We start from the raw sequence: 18,097 nt of genomic DNA on the forward strand, positions 1-18,097 counted from the left end.
AATAGTCACAAACACCTAATTATTAACAGAGGGGAATTCTGAGGCTCTTTTCCATGTAGAACTTCTATAGGATTTATATTTCATATAGAATGTCTGAAAATAGGAAGAGCAATTAACTACAGTGCTTAATAAGGCATATGAAGAACATAAACAGCAGTATCTAACAGGAGAGAAAAAGACGGAAACAGCAAAATGCTGACGACAGCTTTCTAGGAATGAATGAGGGGTATTCTTCCTCTTAACGATTCTCAATTTTCTTTTTTCTTGTTTTTTGAGATAGTTTCTCTGTGCAACCCTGGCTGCCCTGAAACTTGCTCTGTAGACCAGGCTGGCCTTGAACTCAGAGATCTGCCTGCCTCTGCCTCCTAAGTGCTGGGATTAAAGGTGTGTGACACCACCTCCTACCTCAATTTTTTAAAACTTGTATCATTTCTTTTTGTAAGGTAGGGGAAAGTGAGTCTCTGGGCCCCATGGGTTCTCACCATCCATCGCTGTCAGCAGCATTCACATTGACACCAAAGTCCAGCAGAAACTTCACGATGTGATGGTGGCCAGCACAGACAGCATTGTGCAGGGGTGTGATCCCTTCATCATTGGGTTTGCTAGGGTCTTCCACCTAGGACACAGAGCACGTGAAGGCCAGCCCTTTAAACTCCCAGCTGCACATACGGGAATATGGCTCACCTCGTAGATGATCCTCTGCACGAGATCAAACTCTCCTTCCAGAGAAGCATCTAGAAGCAGCGCAAGAGGGTTGAAGCGCACTCTCAGCCCATGTCCTGTTCGTTCAGAGTTAGGCTTTTTCAGGTTGGTCCGTTTGCTCTGTAGGGCAGCAAGCATTTCAGTGTCAGGTGACCCACCCTAGGCAAGGACCAATCCAAGACACTGCTGTGGGAAGCGGTGGCAGGAACTAAGGCAACAGTTCCCAGGAGCAGCCCTGTGATGCTCTACAAAGGTCTGGCCATGTGTAGAGTGGATGACTAGGTGAGGCTGCTAACCACTCTAGGAAGACTAGAGGGCGGGAGTGGTAGCTGCACTGCTGAACCAGAAGTCCGCACCAAGGGAGTCAGCTCATCCCTATTGATCCCATCTCAGAGATCCCATTAAGAAAGCCTTGTGTGGGTTGGCAGTGTGTCACACACCTTTGATCCCAGCACTCAGGAGGCAGAGGCAGGTGGATCTCTGAGTTTGCAGACAGCCTGGTCTACAGAGTGAGTTCCAGGACAGCCAGGGATAGACAGTGAAAAACCAAAAAAGAAAGCCTTATGTGGATTCCCTGAGATGGTCCCAAACCCTCTGCTGAATGAATATTGATCTCCTCAGGGAGGCTCATTGCTTCTCTCCCTGTCTGTCTGTCATTGAGGTGTCAGGGTCAACGAGCTTACCGGGTACCATGTACTATGCTTTGGACCCTCTGGTCTGTGATCATCTGACTATCCTGTCCCCACATCTTATTCTGCATGCAAGGGCATGCCTGGCTTTTGTCTAGCAAGGATACCCACCGCAGATGTTGCTGGAGGATGAATGACAGGGGAAAGAGGTGCTGGAGGGACTTGTTCCTCCTCTGAAGGAGCCTCAGCCACAGGACTTGGGATTTGTTCTGTGGAGGGTACTGTAGCCACATTGTTGTTATTGTCCTCAGTAGGCTCAGCAGTTTGATGAGTCATTTGGGGGCAAATGAGCTCCTCTGGCTCAGGGGAAGGTAACTCATTATCGTTGGCATCTGAGGATGGGGCAAGCTCCTCAGGAAGTGGGGCTGTGGGCCGGGGAGGGAGAGACTCATCCAAGTTGCCATTGGCATTGGTATTTCCATTGTCCACATCTGCTAAGGTGCCTACAAAGTCCTGTGAAGGGCTGGGCTGGTAGAAAGGGGTACCCTCCATGCCACCAGCCAGGGTGTTGAAGCGTTGATACAGCAACTTTTGGATGTTGGGGCCTCCAGGGCCCTCCGGCTCTGTGATAGAGCTGCGCTTCTTCAGGGGTCGGGGTGCATTGGCCAGCTTCCTGCGGAGGGCCTCCAGGTCCGCATCACTCTGATAACGAAGTGGCGAGTGCACAATGGGGGTGAGTTTGGTGGGACTGAGTGGCCGCGGCAGGCTTTCCACTGTGCTGCCTTCTCCAGGTCCAGGGGGGCCTTCCTGTTCTGGCTCTTTCTCAGCACATTCTGAAGGAGGCTGAGGCTGTGTCGTGCCTGGGCCCAGCGGCCCATGAAGAAATGGCAAGGGTGATGGAGATGCTGACCCTGACGGCAGGACAGGCTTACCATATACTACAAGAGAAACAGAGGACAGAATTCATCCTTGCTGCTGTGGTAGATCGTCTCCCTGGCACTGACTGGATGGCATAGAAGCTTCTATTGCTGGTGGGTTCTTTTTTTTTTTTTTTGGTTTTTCGAGACAGGGTTTCTCTGTGTAGCTTTGCGCCTTTCCTGGAACTCACTTGGTAGCCCAGGCTGGCCTCGAACCCACAGAGATCCGCCTGGCTCTGCCTCCCGAGGGCTGGGATTAAAGGTGTGCGCCACCACCGCCCGGCTAAATGTTTTCTTTTTTTTTTTTTGGTTTGCTGGTGGGTTCCTCAGCAAACCTTTTCCAAGACCCTCCACTCACTCCCTTTAAACTGGGTTTTATATTTGCTTCCAAGACTGGGCTCTTTCTAAAGAAAAAGTTATTGACCTGAGTTTTCCCACTCCAACAAGTCTGCTTAGTTTTCTGGCCAAGGAAAAATGCCAAATCCACTAAATCTGCATCTGAGTCTGGGACTGACTCAGGCAACATGAAGATACTTATCTCTTTGGAGCAGGACACATCTGACTTGTGGCTCAAAAGTTTCTCCCATGACCAGAACTGTGCCCACAGATCACACTACTTGGGAGGTCCTTGGCAGGTGATGGCTAACACCCAGGAATCAAACTACAAGTTTGGATGCTGCAGCCCTGACCTGGTCCATAGAACCTTCCAGCTAGGATGGGAAACTCTTTGACCTCCATGAGGCATGTAGAGCTGTGTTGTACCTTCTCACTAGCCTTCCTAGAAGGCCCTTGTTCAATCACCCATTCCAGGCTGTCCTTCCTGGAAGCTCCTCACACTGCCCATGTCCAGGATGCTGACTTAGCAATGTCCAGCAGGTCCACCCCCCAATCACTGGATAACTAATGGCACAAGTTACCCTAAAGCTGGAGAAAAATGAAATTCCAGAAGTCTTATCCTTCTGGATTTACTACTGAGCAACATGTGGGTACCCAGGCAGGAAGTCACAGTGTGTGATTTGCCTGCAAAATTACTGTGCATTTTGTCTCTTATTTCCATCCCAAACTGACACCCTATACTTTATCTAAGAATTATGTTTTATCCTAAGTAGCATGCAAGGACATAGATCTTAATTAAGGGATAACTTCCATTTCAGAGAGTATACAGCCAGCATACCTGCTTTCACTGACTTATTTAAGGTGCCATGCACTGGTGGCTGGTAATTCTTAGGTGGTGTGGCTTGCTGCAGGTACATGGAGTATATAGAACTTGAATTTACTGTCTGAGGTCCCTTCCTGGGAGACTGTGGCCTTGACCCTTTATCAGCCAGAAAAGGCCTAATGGCCACTGTCAAGGGAAGCTCAGGTTTTCCATCTCCAGTTGGAAAGGCAGGTGGCCCCGCTGGTGGGTATGTGGGACTTGGTGGCACTGAGATCCTTTGCTGAATCTGCTGCGAGGAGCCAGGCTGGGGAACGTTGCCTGTTGGAGCCAGTGGGGCAGGTTTCTGCCGACTTGGTGGGCCTGCACCAGGTCTGGGCAAGCTGCCTTCTTTCCTTCTCTCCAGGGAGCTTGTTGATCCTGGTCCCAGGGGCACAGGACTTGGGTATGTCCCATAACTTGGGGGTAGTGGCTTGCCTACACCAGGGATGGGAGGTGGCCCTTTGCCAATCTCGATGCCCTAAGTTTATAAGAAGAAAACACTAAGTTACTCTTTGGAAGGTTAAACATATTTCTATCCATTTACAACAGCACACAGTAGGATGTATAAGCCTTCAAAAGGACATAAGACACACTATCAGGCTCAATACTGGTCTGCACTTGAGCATGCTCAGGCCCCTAAGGGCCAGTGGCTGTTTAGGACTCGGAGTGTAAGGTAGACAGTAACAGAGCTGACTTGTCTTCATGCTACCTCACACCCTTGAGCTGAAGATCAGAACAACAGGGAAACTCACTGGGGGCAGATTAAAGCCAGATGACCTACCAGCTTTTCTGTAGCTCCCAGCGCTGGCAAGGGCAAAGGCTGGCTTGAGATGGCACCTTGCTTCAGAGCCCCCTCCATGCCTGAGTCCTTCCAGTCTCCACCAGCCATCTGAGTTGACTTCACTGAAGCAGAATTCTGCTTTAATGTTGGCCAGTTTCCATCATTAGCTTGAAAAGAGCATAGAATTTAAGGGGAAAAAAAGTGTTGAAATTAGTTGAGCCAGAAACAAATACAGCACCGGGACTTCCATTACCTAAGCCATCAACCAACACCTGCATGCTTATTAATTTGCTCAAAGCCCACAGACCTTTGCATAAGCCCAAGGAGTGATCTTGACTATCATCTGGCCACTGTGACCAGCACTCACCAACATTGTGGTGAGGACTGCATCACACTGGAATACAGGTCAAGTCCAATATCCACAGCACAGAACACAGCAGCACTTACCTACTAGGCACTACTTATACACACGATCACATACAGCAACATGAAAAGACATCATTTGGCTTCATAATAGATTTGATTTGTATGATTTCCATTATTAGAATAAAATTTCTCCTTTAATGTGCGGAATTCTTCCCCTCTAAAACAATTTGTGAGCTGATTGGGTAGCAGGAGGAGCAGCAGCTAACATTTTGTTGCAACGATTAGGAAGCCAGTCTTCAACCCCAAGTTTCCAGGAAATTCAGAAGATTTGTTTATTACCGAGCATTTTCCAAACTGAAAAGGGGTGCACACAAGTGGCCTGGAACTGTGGGTTAGCTGTATGCCCTGACTTAGGCCTTTGCTGCTCTTTGACAGGCACAAGTGTGGGCCACTTTGGCTGCCCGCTTCCAATCCCACAGCAGCTAGGCATGGGCAGGAATTGGCCGTGAGTAGGGGATGACTGAGCAGCAGGAACAGGCGTCTGTCCTACCTGCTTCAAGTTCTAAGTGTAAGCTGCTCCAGGATGTTCTGCAGGACCTACCAGATCAGGGGCATGGACCACAGCTGCCCTGCACGCTCTGGCTGCTTTGCACTATTCAGTAACTACAGTGCTAAGTCACAGGGCTCCAACAAGGCAGTGCCAACCCGGCACTGGTCAAATGTTTCGGAGCCTAACACAAACTATCACCTCTTTCCAGTCTGTCAGCCTCTTCCTGACAAGGGTGTGAGCTTTCACTCCCTTTTGGTTGGGTGACTGGGAGTAAGGCTATACAAAACTCACTAGGGGACCCAGGTGAAAACTCAGCTTACTGGGAAAGCAAGGCCAACTGGAGGCCCATGGTGTGAGTAGGTGGGCTGGGCTGGGCTTTACTGCTCTCGAGGTCATGGGAATATTTATGGCTTCCCAGTAGCCTCAGAAATCCCATAGCAATGGGAAGTTTTACGGGAAGCAGCCATGAGAGGACTGAAAAACAACTTTTTCTTCAGGACAAGGTAGGTATCACAGGTAGCCACTTAATATTTTGTATTGCAAAGCAAAGGACCTTCAATTATGACAAGCCTCATAAGTAACTCAGAAAATCTCCTCCATTCTTGTTTTCTGAGGTAGGGTTTCACCATGTAGCCCAGCCTGGCCTAGAATTTTCAGTCCTTCTTCAGCCTCCTAGTGTGTGCCACTATGCCCAGCACTTCATCTAGACTGTTCAGAAACAAGCAACCCTCCCCCGCCACACATATGTCTATAACATAACCCTTTCTATGGCAGCATCTGTCCCTCGGTGTCCAACGTTGTCTGTGGAGGCCCATGTATGGGCCCCTTCCCCCAACTCCACAACTGGATTAGAAGGGGCAGGCACATTATTAGCACAGTATTGCTTTCAAGCACAGAGGCGATGAACAGTCCTTTGTCAGTTTGGAAAAACAAATGATTGTTGATTCAGTTTGTGTTAGAGATCAAAAGTGTCCCAACAAGGCTATCAGATGACATACAGTTTACAAGCAGGCTTTCAAAGTGCCGTGAGGAACTGCAATCAGGCCCGACGTCCAGGTCTGATACTGTCCATGTGCTGATCACTCTACTTCTACTGTAGCCATCTGTGTAACACAGAACCAAGATTGCCAACCAGGGATCAGAGTCCCCCTAAGGAGAATTTCTCATCCTAGCTCCACAGCTGAGATCCTTGTCCCAGCTTGGGTTCACACAGGAAACCTGTGCAAGCTGCTTTCAGCTACAATGGAAGGAATGTGGTTAATGGCAACTTCTGGCAACCTTATGAGGCTACAAAGCACTCAAGTAGGGAGTGGGAAACAGGTGATGTTCTCAACTTGGAACTTTTTTAAGTTTTTCGAGACAGGGTTTCTTTATGTAGTTTTGGTGCCTGCCCTGGATCTCACTCTGTAGACCAGGCTGGCCTTGAACTCACTGAGATCCACCTGGCTCTGCCTCCCGAGTGCTGGGATTAAAGGTGTGCGCCACCATCACCCAGCTTGGAACTTTTAACAGCCAAGTCAGCAGATGAGGACATAGCTCATTTGCCACTGAAACATTCACACACATTTACCATGGATAGGGGACTCACACAACTGCTTACCAATGAAAGATGCAATGAGGGGTCAAGCTGAACACAGAACCCACTTGACTTTCATAACTGGTCATAAAGAGGTCTGGGTGGGGTTCTGGCCCATGAGGGTGGGGAAGCCCCCTTGACTACAGTCAGAAGGAGCCAGAACGGGAGATTCACTGTGCATAGTAGGTGCCAAGCAATAGGAAGCAAACATTCCTGGTGTGGTGGTACATGACTTTATCCCAGCAAAGCAGAGGCAGGAGGATCTCTGGGAGCTCAAGGCCAGCCTGGTCTACAGAGTGAGTTCCAGGCCAGCCAAGGGCACATAGAGAAATCCTGTCTCAAACACAGCATTGCCCCCACCAAAAAAAAAAAAAAAAAGGCAAGCAACCAGCACAAACGACTACTGCAAACTGGTTACTAATCCTGGTGAGGGGAGGAGACTCAAAACATGGGCTTTATATCAGGAGAACAATATTTTCACAAATTTAATATGCACATTTAGTATGCCATGGCACAGGTTCTTAATTCTGTGTATACAGACCAACCCTAGTCATAAAGTCTTACTGTAAGGAAACCCTGATTTTTTAGACAGGTTCCTTATGTAGCCTAGGCTGGCCTTGAACTTGCAGCCATCTTCTCACTTCTGCCTCCTGAGTACTGGGATCACAGGTGCTTGTCACCATACATCCAGTGGTTTAAAAACAATCATACTCTCCATGTAAGAGCTCCCTATGCCTGGCTGGAACACCATGCAGTGAGTGTACTAGAGCATAGTGCTGGAGGCCTGAGTCATCACACTGCACAGCTGCAAAGACCAAAGAAAGGTTTGTGGATTTTTTCCCTCTCCTAGCCCTGACTGTTGGTGCTGGAGACCTAACCCATGGCTTTGCAGCCACACCCATAACCCACCCAAGTTTGTGGACTTTCTGACTGATGAAGTTGCAACAGCTACAGCACTGTCTACAGGAAGGCAGCCTTTGTCTAGTCCCAGACCCCAGTCATAGTTCTTAGGGATAAAGAAGCCTGTATTCTATGCAACCTTGGGATTGATCCTTTGTGGTTTGAAAAGCACAGTCCAGACCTTCAGATCAGTCAAGACAGTTTTTTCTTGTTTTAGGGTCACTGTTATTGTAGAGACCAGGAACCTGGAGCTGGGGGAAGCTGGGGGAGGCAGAGCCTGGGTAAAATGTAGAGAGGGGCTGCCATGCCTCCACACCACTCTCTTCCCATGCACTCCCCAGAGGAGAGGACTGGGGCCACTTACCAGATTTGGATCTTCCGTGGGTAGCATTCGAGGCAATGGTGAGAGACTGGGGCTTTACGGGGTCCCCTGGGAGAGGAAATCCCCCAGCACTGGGAACCTGGATATAAGGACCCACAGCAGCAACCCGACCAGATGTGCTCAGGGGTGACTGTGGTGATGATGTGCCATTCACACGGTTCAGCTGCAATGAGGATGAAATCAGAGTCAAGATTCTCTTAATACTAAGTTCAGCAAGAGACAGTCAGGCTGGGAAAGAGAAAAAAAATCACTCAGCTTGTAACCTGGGAAGTCCCTTTCCCTGAAAGACTAGCATGTAGAAGGGGAGCCTTCAGAGAACTTGATTCATACTAAACACTACCTACTGGTGAGCTACAAAAACAAGGAGTTGGCATGATGACTGCACAAGCTCCAATAACCCATGAGCTGCCACCTTTCACTCAGGAAAGGCTATCCCCCATGTTGTGTGGTAAGAGGTACTGGTCAAAGCCTGTGAGCATGGCTTCAAATCCTTCTCTGTCACTTATTCACTGTACTATGTCAGGCCAGTAACTTGGTCTCTTTGAAACTCTGTCTATATCTATAGTTAGGATAAGAGTTATCGTAAGGATGCAGGGCAAGGTGCTCAGGTGACGCGCTAGTCCTGACAGGGCCCCTACATTTCTGAGAGCAGTTCTGCTTTTATAAGCAAGGACACAACCAGGTAGAAGACATTGGCCAAGATCAAAAGGGTGTACAATAGGATTCTAACTAGAGGACCATGGGCTTCTTGCTAGGAAGGCTTTAAATGGGGGAACCATGGATTCCTTAAACTGTCTGCATGATTCTGCACACTGGGAAAGGCTCAAGACCTTCCCAAACACTCACAAGCCCCTAGATCTTTAAGAGAGCCACATCTCTGCAAAAACACCATTTTTTTTTAAGATCCTCGAAACAGCATAACCTATTTATCTATTTGTGATTTAAAAAATTTTTAAATTGTGTGTGCAAATGTGGACAGAGGTCAGGGATAACTTGTTACAGAAGTTGGTTCTTTCATTCAGCTGCACCATGTGGGTCCTGGGCTTCAACTTATGTTGTCAGGCTTGGTAGCAAATGTGTTTGCTGCTGAACCACCTCATCAGTTCTGTGATGGGTGGGGTTTTTTGTTTTTGTTTTTTGGTTACTTTTTTACATCTTGGCTAAGCCATGGTACCAAGATAGGTGCTCAAACAGTAGTCTAGATGTTGCTAGGGAGGCCTTTTTTAAAACATGAGATTAACATTTAGTGGACTCTAAGTAAAACAGACGACAATCTGTAAGATGGGTAGATCTCCTGCAACCAGTGCAAGGCCTTGAGGAAAACTAGTCACCCAGCAAGAAGGGCCTAGAGCAGCAGCCTTTACTTAGCTCCCAGGTCTCTGTGCTGCAGCTTTCAGACTTGCTAGCCTTTATTAACTCATAAGCCAGACTGGAACGCTGCTTTAGCAGCTAAGAACATTGGCTGCTCTCCTAGCGACCTGGGTTTGGTTCCTAGGACCCACGTGACAGCTAACAATTGTTCGTAACTCCAGTTCCAGAGGATCCAACACTCTCTTCTGGCCTTTGTGGGCACTGTGTGCGTGTGGCACAGACATACATGCAGGCAACACACACACACACACACACACACACACACACACACACACACACACACAAATTTTTTTAAAATAGAAAAAAGCCCATATAGACCAATTCCTGAAGATCTTTCTTTTCCTTTCTCCCTCCTCGTCCTCCTCTCTGTAGAACTCTTTATGCTCTCACTACTCTATATAAATAAGCACACACAATCTTGTCTCTCATGGCCTCTGTGTTGTTAATCTTGAGAGAAAAACAATTATCAGCTCTAGAGAATAGGGGGAAGATTTCCCTGTGAATATTCCTGCACTATTTCAGTTTTTGTTCAAGAGTATTTTCTACATGTGAAATTTAAAATAGCAAATATTTTTGAAAATATAACTCTATAGCATTTTGTTCAAGATTTTTGTTGTTGTTGTTGTTGAGACACACCTTCCCTATGTAGCCCAGGCAGGCCCCTAATTTACAAATCTCCTGCCTCTACCTCCTAAGTATTGGGATTTAGTGTATACCAGCAGTCCCAGCAACAACTGGCAACTTTTGGATGAAACACCAATAGCAGTTTAGCTCACAGCCATCCACTTTCACATGCCTGGATTTTCTTGCCATAAAGGCGTTCACGCAGCTCGTTGATCCGCTTGTCCATCATGGCCACTTCCATGTTGCGTTTGTTTAAGAGCTCCTTCTGCTGCTGGAGCTTGGAATTCTGTTCCTGGTTAAGCTGGTTGCGAATCTGCAAAGTAGAGAGTACAACTGAACAGCTGCATTAATTACATCCTGTCAGGTTCTAGTAGGCAGGGTCCCACATGGGTTCCACATATGAATCAAGAAGCATTATGTCTCCTCAGGGCTAGTCTGCTCTGGCCACAGCATGATGGTTATCTATGCAGCTGGAAGGTGTTTAGACTCCATAAGTCCAAACGACAAACACTTTTAAAAAAGTGTAATCTCCACAAAGTGGACTAAAGCATTCTAAAAAGCAGCTGGTTAAGAGCTCACAGTAGCTGTGTGTGGAGGCACACATCTTTAACCCCAGCACTCAAGCGGCAGAGGCAGGTGCATCTCTGAGTTCTAGGCCAGCGAGGCTACACAGTGAGATAGTCTCCAAATTAAAACAAAAACAAAAACAAAAACAAAAACGGTCCTAGCAGACAACTCACTTGCTTTTCAAAAACTTAGAAATAGATCTGTGAACTACCTGCCAAAGAGCTATGTAATAAAATCGCTGATGTAAGAAAAGTTTCTGAAATCAAATGGAAACACCAAGCTAAACTAATAAAGCATCAGCTGGGGAAGGTAGCTCATGCCTACAATCCTAATACTTGGGAGGTGGAAGCAGGAAGATCTGGAATTTGAGGCTAGCCTTGGCTATATGCATACCAAGTTCAAGGCCCACTTGGGGCACATGAAACCAGTCTCAATAAACAAACAAACCCTTACTATCTGTAACCATTTCTGAATGTACGTTTGAAAGTCTACTTTGGATTGATTTTGTTATATAAGATCACTCAAATAAAATGACTATAATACTTTTCTCTCTTGCAAAGTTGTCTGCCAAACACCAGATCCTAGATGTTAGGGTGCATCTCAGTGTCATGTCTCCATTGACAGGTGTGCTTATGCAGATCATGAAAGTTCTATTTGTAAATGTAGAAGTAAACTGTGGACATGTGATGGCCAGGCCATTTCTATAATGGCCTTATGTTACAAATACATGGTAACTAATTTCAAAATTCATGGCTAGTGATAAATACAACATTTGTTGCAGTAAAATAGATCCTTTATTAAGGTTATAGAATGTTGTGGAATATTATTTTAAGATGTGTTACATTCGTTTATGCTGTGGAGTGTTTGTTTAATGATGCAAAGATATGCTTCATTCTTTTATGTTTATTTGTTTAACTCTGTAAAGTTGTGTTACTGTGCCTGTCTAAAACACCTGATTGGTCTAATAAAGAACTGAATGGCCAATAGCAAGGCAGGAGAAAGGATAGGCGGGGCTGTCAGGCAGAGAGAATGAGAATGAGGAGGAGGAGGAGGAGAAGGAGAAGGAGAAGAAGAAAAGGAAAAGGAGAAGAAGAAGAAGAAGAAGGAGGAGGAGGAGGAAAGGAGGAGGAGGAGGAGTGAGAAAAGGAGGAGGAGGAGGAGTGAGAAAAGGAGAAGGGGAGGAGGACCCCAGGGGCCAGCCACCCAGGAAAGAAAGAATAAAGAAAGGTAAAAGCCCAGAGGCAAAAGGTAGATGGGACAATTTCTAGCACAGATGACCTGCCACGCACGAGCAGGTACAGCACAGGGAAACCAGCACACAAGTAGCTTTTGTTTGAGTTTTGGTGCAGGAGATTAAACCCAGGGCCTTATAAATAATGGCAGGCAAGAACTCTCCCATTGACCATCGTCCCCAGTATTTTGTTTTTAAGACAGGATCTTGCTGTGTACACAGGTTGGTCTTTCATGCTCAATGGAACAAAGACAGGACATACATCTGCAACCATTCCTCTCTTCAAAGTACATGCAGGACAAGGGCCAACAGCACCTATGAAGCCCAGCTTGGAGTTCTGGGGAGGCAGTCCCTGCAGAAGCTCTCAAAATCTAGGAAGCAAACCCCAGACCACTGAATGAGGAACTTTAACTATGGAAGTGACAGGGAGGTTACAAAGATAACCCTAAATTCAAAATATAGTACTCACTTCACTGGGCTATCACTGATACTTATTTTATTATTATTTGTTTATATATGTGTGTGTCTGTGCCAGTTTATGCCATGTGTGTGCAGGTTCCTGCCAAAGCTAAAAGAGGGAGCGTTAGATCTCGAGCTGGAACTATAGGCTGACGTGATTCACCCGATGTGGGTACTGGGAACCAAACTCTGCTCTTCTGAAGAATAGCAAGTGCTCTTAACCACCAAGCAATTTCACCATCCCTATAACTAATATTTTTTTAAAAATGAAATAGGAGAGTCTAGACATCATTAGAATGTATCCCTTGTAGAAGACAGGCATTTATCTTGGTTAACTCTCATGAGCCTGTAACACGCTCACATACTTGCATACTCACCCTTTCCTATTTGTGTATGTAAACAAGACTGGAAGCAAAATACACTAAAAAACTATCTGAAGACCAAAAAGCTACCTCATCAGAATAGCCTTAAAATGTTTCTCACCAAAAACATCCTTTTAAATCCTATACACACACAGTTGGTTAACAATGCGAAGGAATGGTAAAGTAAAGAAGGTAATACCAACAGTGGCTCAGTGACCCTGTCTGTAGTGGAATGGCCTCATAAAATGATCCAGTACCTGTTTTAGCAAGTGCTGATAAAAAAAAAAACAAACCTGTTGAAAGGCAGGGGGCTTTTGAAAAGTGGGACTCTTTTTTAGGTTTCTATATTTTATTTTATGTATGTGAGTGTTTTTTGCTTTCATGTATGTATGTGCACCATGTGTTTGCTATGCCTGCAGAACAGAAGAGGCCATCAGCTCCACTGGAAGTGGAGTTACAGATGTTCATGAACAACCATGTGGTGCTGGAAACTGAACCTGGGTCTTCTGTAAAAACATAAGTGCTTAAGAGCTCTGCCATCTCTCCAAGCCAGAGAAATGGAAATGTTGAAGACTGGAATTGGAATGTTTTGTCCCCACTAAGTAAGGCCGAAGCCCCAGACCCAGGCAATTACCTGTAGCTCTTGGTATAGTCGTTTTAACTCCACCGCTGCTGGTCCTGTCAACTTGCCACTGTACGACTGGAACCCATTCAGTTTTCCTTTCTTTAAATCTTCTAGTTGCTGACTAAGCTGGTCAACTCGTAAGATTGCAGTCTGAACTTCCTGCTTCTTTTCCTGGAACATGGCACTGAACCGTTCTATCTCAGCAGCTGCAATTGCCAGAAAGGGGAAATGGTTATTTAAGGGACACACTCTGTCTTCATTTCTATATGTGACACTAAATTCTGGTTAATACTTAGTTAATATTTAGTGCTAGCCTTGGACCGAAGTGTATGCATAAAAATAAAAAATATAAAGTGTATGCATAACCCAAAATAGATTTTTTTTTCTTTCAAGAGCTACAGTTGGAGAAACCCCAAGTCTCGCATTTGCCAGGCAAGGGTTCTAGCCTACCAAGAATACACCAACAGATTTTGAAATCCATGACATGACTATTCACAAAGTCAATAACTATGCTTGCATTTGTTAATAAATATTCTTTAGGAACATTAATTACTACAAAAGCTAATTTGGTCAAGGTTCTTCAGAACCTCAGAGAGCAAGATAAAAGCGTTGCTGTGAAGATCTTACCCATCATTGTAACATTAAATAGGTATTTGTTAAACTGACAAAAAACAACCAATCAAACAAAACAAAAAACCAGAATTCACACAGAAGCAAAAGAAGCACCTGCATGATGTAATTGACCATTTGTTGAGACGAGGCCTTATTGCATAGTCTTGTCCTCCTGCCTCTGCCTCTCAAGGGCTGGGATTACAGGCATGTGCCACCATACCTGGCTGTATGGTCATCTTAATGAGGTAGTTACAAAAACAGACTACTCATTATTGCCCCTGGAGCAGCCTGACACCAATCCAAAGGGCTGATGTCATCACCATAACAGAAAGGGTCAGAGCTATTCTGAAATAAACTGAATGTCATAAATATGCAAAAATAACCATAGACTTATCAAAAAAATTTTGAGTTCAAGGAGACAGAAATGTGAACTTCCTGATGAACTAATACACATTATACAGATTCTTCAAATTATTATACCGTGCCCTATAAAAATTCACAATTAAATTTATATTTAAGAAACCCAGGAAATTAATTTCAAACAATACCATACTAGAACACAACCTTATTCAGACTTCATTAGTTTTTTTTTTTTTTTAAAGATTTATTTGTTTATTATGTATACAATATATTCTGCTTCTGCTTGCATATATCCCTTCAGGCCAAAGGAGGGCACCAAATCTCATTATTGATGGTTGTGAGCTACCATGTGGTTGCTAGGAATTGAACTCAGGACCTCTGGAAGAACAGCCAGTGCTCTTAACCTCTGAGCCATCTCTCCAGCCCTCAGTTTTTTTTGCAGAGAATTTATACAATTTGAAAAAAAAAATCAATTAACCCAATGAACTTCATCCTCTTTACTGAAGGTGAAAGTAAAATGTTAGAACCTGCAAAAATGCCACGTGGATTTGTGATTGGAACTGCCAGGCAACTGGCCTGTCTGACTAGACTTAGCCTGGGCGTGTGGGCATGGGCTGCAGGCACATACACAGATTGCCGTTCATCATTTTGCTGTAGTCAACTTGTCCTCTCATGGCACGAATCTTCTTCAGCTTGTTCTCCTGGGCTTCGACTCGTTCTTTCAATTTCTGAAGCTTTTCGTTTTCAGAAATAGACTGCTGCTGGCGGCGCTCCTGTTGCTTTAGAAAGTGTAAACGCTGTTCCTAACAAAGAATGAGAAATCTAAACTTTGCAAATAGAAACTTGATTACCTTTATATATTACAATATGAGTTTGAGGATTCTTTTTTTTTTTTTTTTTTGGTTTTTTCGAGACAGGGTTTCTCTGTGTAGCTTTGCGCCTTTCCTGGAGCTCACTTGGTAGCCCAGGCTGGCCTCGAACTCACAGAGATTCGCCTGGCTCTGCCTCCCGAGTGCTGGGATTAAAGGCGTGCGCCACCAACGCCCGGCTGAGTTTGAGGATTCTTAAGGCAGATCTGACTACATGCACTGATCTGCACATTCAGCTAATGCGGATGCCTCTGCTGAAAGGTCACAGCAAGGACTCTGTGTGTCCTTTTCCCAGGAAAATGTGTCAAGTCCCACCAGTTTGCTTCCTGCTGTCTGCGCAGAGCTCCTGATGCTACAAAGTACTTCCAAGGATCCCTCACTCAATTTCCTAGACAGCAGTTTCTACATGGGAAGAAGGATGGGGATCACTAGATGAACCTCCAATCTGTAACTCATACTAGGGACTCTGCTTTCTTCACAATTAGTGTCTTTAAATGGTGAAACATTTCGCAATAGGACAATCCTAAAATAAAATGCACAAAACACTCTTCAACTGTTTTTTTTTTTCCTACTCATGTGAAAACATACTTTAATGGTAAGTCAACAGCAAGTATTTGTGGTCCCATCTATGTGCATAAAGTGTTCCAAAATGAGAAGAGGCTTATGCATGATTCCATAGGCGTTACATATTACTCTAAGGCACAGAAATTCATGCTCAAATATTTCAGATTGAACATTAACTTGTGATTTACACTGTGGAAAGTATCTACAAAGTTTTCTTCATTACATTTTAGAGAGAGTGAGTCTCTCTCTCTGTGTGTGTGTGTGTGTGTGTGTGTGTGTGTGTGCGTGCGTGCGCGTGCGCGTGCGCGTGCATGCACATGCTGTATGTAAGAGCCCACAGAGACCAAAAGAGGGTGTCAGATCCCCTGGAGCTAGAGTTGCAGGAAGTTGTGAGCTGCCTGACGTGGGTACCGGGGACTGAACTCTGGTCCTCCGGAAGAGCAGCAATACTCCTAACTGCTGAGTCATCTCTCCAGCTCTCTAAAGCTGGTTTTTTGTTTTTTGTTTTTTTTAATTCTTGAGGTACAATAATCTTTGAGACAACTTTTTTTTAAATGTGTGAGTATAAGTGGGTGGATGGGTACATGTGAAGGTCAGAGGGTAACCCATTGGAATTGGTTCTTTTCTTCCACCATGTGAGTCCCATGGAATGGAACTCAGGTCGTCAGGATGAGCCATCTTGTTGGCCTAAAGAGACATCTTTTCAAGACAAGTCCAACAAATTCTCTGTTACATATAAGCAGTCAGAACAGTGAACTACACACAGTAAATGGAAAATACAAGATTGGTCACTTGGTGACTGAGTAACTCTCTCTATAGAGAGGACTATCAGGCCAGCCAGATGGGTAAAGGCATTTGTCACCAAGCCTGAACCTGAGCTCATCTCCTGGGACCCACATGGTGGAAGAAGAGAACCAACTCCAAGAACTTGTCCTCTTCCCCACACTGTGCCATGGCACAAGTGCCACCCATACATATATACTTAAACACACACAAGCAAAAGAAAAATCACAAAAAAGAGAATAAGCCTGCCGGGCGGTGGTGGCGCACGCCTTCAATCCCAGCACTTGGGAGGCAGAGCCAGGCGGATCTCTGTGAGTTCGAGGCCAGCCTGGGCTACCAAGTGAGTTCCAGGAAAAGGCGCAAAGCTACACAGAGAAACCCTGTCTCGAAAAACCAAAAAAAAAAAAAAAAAAAAAAAAAAGAGAATAAGCCAAGCTAGAGTATTCAGAAGCTCCCCTAAAGTAGATTCAGAACACTTTGAGACATCTCATATCATGAATAACCCCCATAAGGGATGGGTAGTGGCTTTGGTCTTTTCTAGTTGATTATCAAGCCTAAGTAAACCATGATTTAGAAAAATTCCCAAACCTACTTTATGGGGATTTATCTATGAAAGGAGAACTTGGGGTGTATAAGGAGTCTTAACCATGCCCCACACTGTCGTAACCCTAACACACTCAATGTGGAGGAGCATTTGGGAGGCCTGTTTGTTAACTGGCCATCATTCTTCCAGGCCCCACCTGAGCTTTCAGCAGACTGCCAGCCAGTCTTCTCAGGACAGAAAACCAGCTACATGGCAGAGATCTCACCTAGGGAACCTGGAAGTAACAAAGGGGAATATCTTTTCTTTCCACATCTGTCTGCCATTTGGTTAGGCCCAGTCATATTCCAATAGAGTACTGTGTTGGCATGTGTACCGAGGACCAGAGGTTCTTGTTCTGATGCAACTCCAACACCATCAAGATCCAGGCACCTGTGCCATTACAGGATGTAACACACAAACACTGCTCAGCACTTTCCTGGCACAGTCCCATCTCACCACCCACGAAGGTAGCCTCAATCTGAAAGGCCAGCTGAAAAACAAACATTCTGAACGATGTTTCTTTTTGAATGTACCTTGGCAACCAACATTTGCTGCTGATTTTCAATTTGCTGCTGTTGCCTGGCCGCCATATCTTGAAGTTCTGAGAGGGTAAGTTCAACACGTGGATTCCCAACCTATAGAGAACAAAAAGTACTCATTGGTGTGTACTTCTCTCTGCATATTACCTTTCTCTAGTGTCAGAATTCACACGAAGCTCAATTTTTGAGAGGTTCCCCAGGAGTTAGAAGAATAAAACTTAGTTTTTTCTTCACAAGAACTTCTATCTGGTGACCACTTTTATTAAAGGTACATAATAACAGGTATAATTTTTTCTAAATATAATTTTTCTAATACATAAATCTCAGATAGTATATTTAATAATGAACTCAACATTATGTGACCATTTGCAGATGTGCATAACTGAAATTCTTCTGTTTTCAATAGGGATTTAACAGGTATATTTGACCAAATGGGGCTGCCAAATGTTTAAAGACAAACGACCAAAAAAGTCAATCTGCAGGTGACAAGCAAGAAAAAAATATTTCACTGTCACTTGCTCTAGAGGAGAAATACAAATAGAATCTA

General features: G+C 45.0%; 1 protein-coding gene across 4 annotated transcripts in view; it reads right to left on the reverse strand.

The window, feature by feature from the left end:
• Ppp1r13b (protein phosphatase 1 regulatory subunit 13B) overlaps positions 1-18,097 on the reverse strand; it is an 86,277-nt gene that overhangs the window by 4,313 nt on the left and 63,867 nt on the right. For 2 of the 4 annotated variants that reach the window (XM_037210877.1, XM_037210878.1), the window contains 11 exons: positions 17,545-17,646; positions 14,841-15,015; positions 13,250-13,446; positions 10,169-10,309; positions 7,984-8,164; positions 6,142-6,246; positions 4,228-4,394; positions 3,423-3,924; positions 1,503-2,269; positions 685-822; positions 483-616 (listed from right to left, as the gene is read on the reverse strand). In XM_037210877.1, the coding sequence (XP_037066772.1) occupies positions 483-616; positions 685-822; positions 1,503-2,269; positions 3,423-3,924; positions 4,228-4,394; positions 6,142-6,246; positions 7,984-8,164; positions 10,169-10,309; positions 13,250-13,446; positions 14,841-15,015; positions 17,545-17,646 (2,609 nt within the window). The remainder of the gene's footprint in view (positions 1-482; positions 617-684; positions 823-1,502; positions 2,270-3,422; positions 3,925-4,227; positions 4,395-6,141; positions 6,247-7,983; positions 8,165-10,168; positions 10,310-13,249; positions 13,447-14,840; positions 15,016-17,544; positions 17,647-18,097) is intronic. The other 2 variants (XM_028883720.2, XM_028883719.2) reach the window with 1 other exon arrangement.

This window comes from Peromyscus leucopus, chromosome 14 (assembly GCF_004664715.2).
Source record: "Peromyscus leucopus breed LL Stock chromosome 14, UCI_PerLeu_2.1, whole genome shotgun sequence".
NCBI classification, from domain to species: domain Eukaryota; kingdom Metazoa; phylum Chordata; class Mammalia; order Rodentia; family Cricetidae; genus Peromyscus; species Peromyscus leucopus.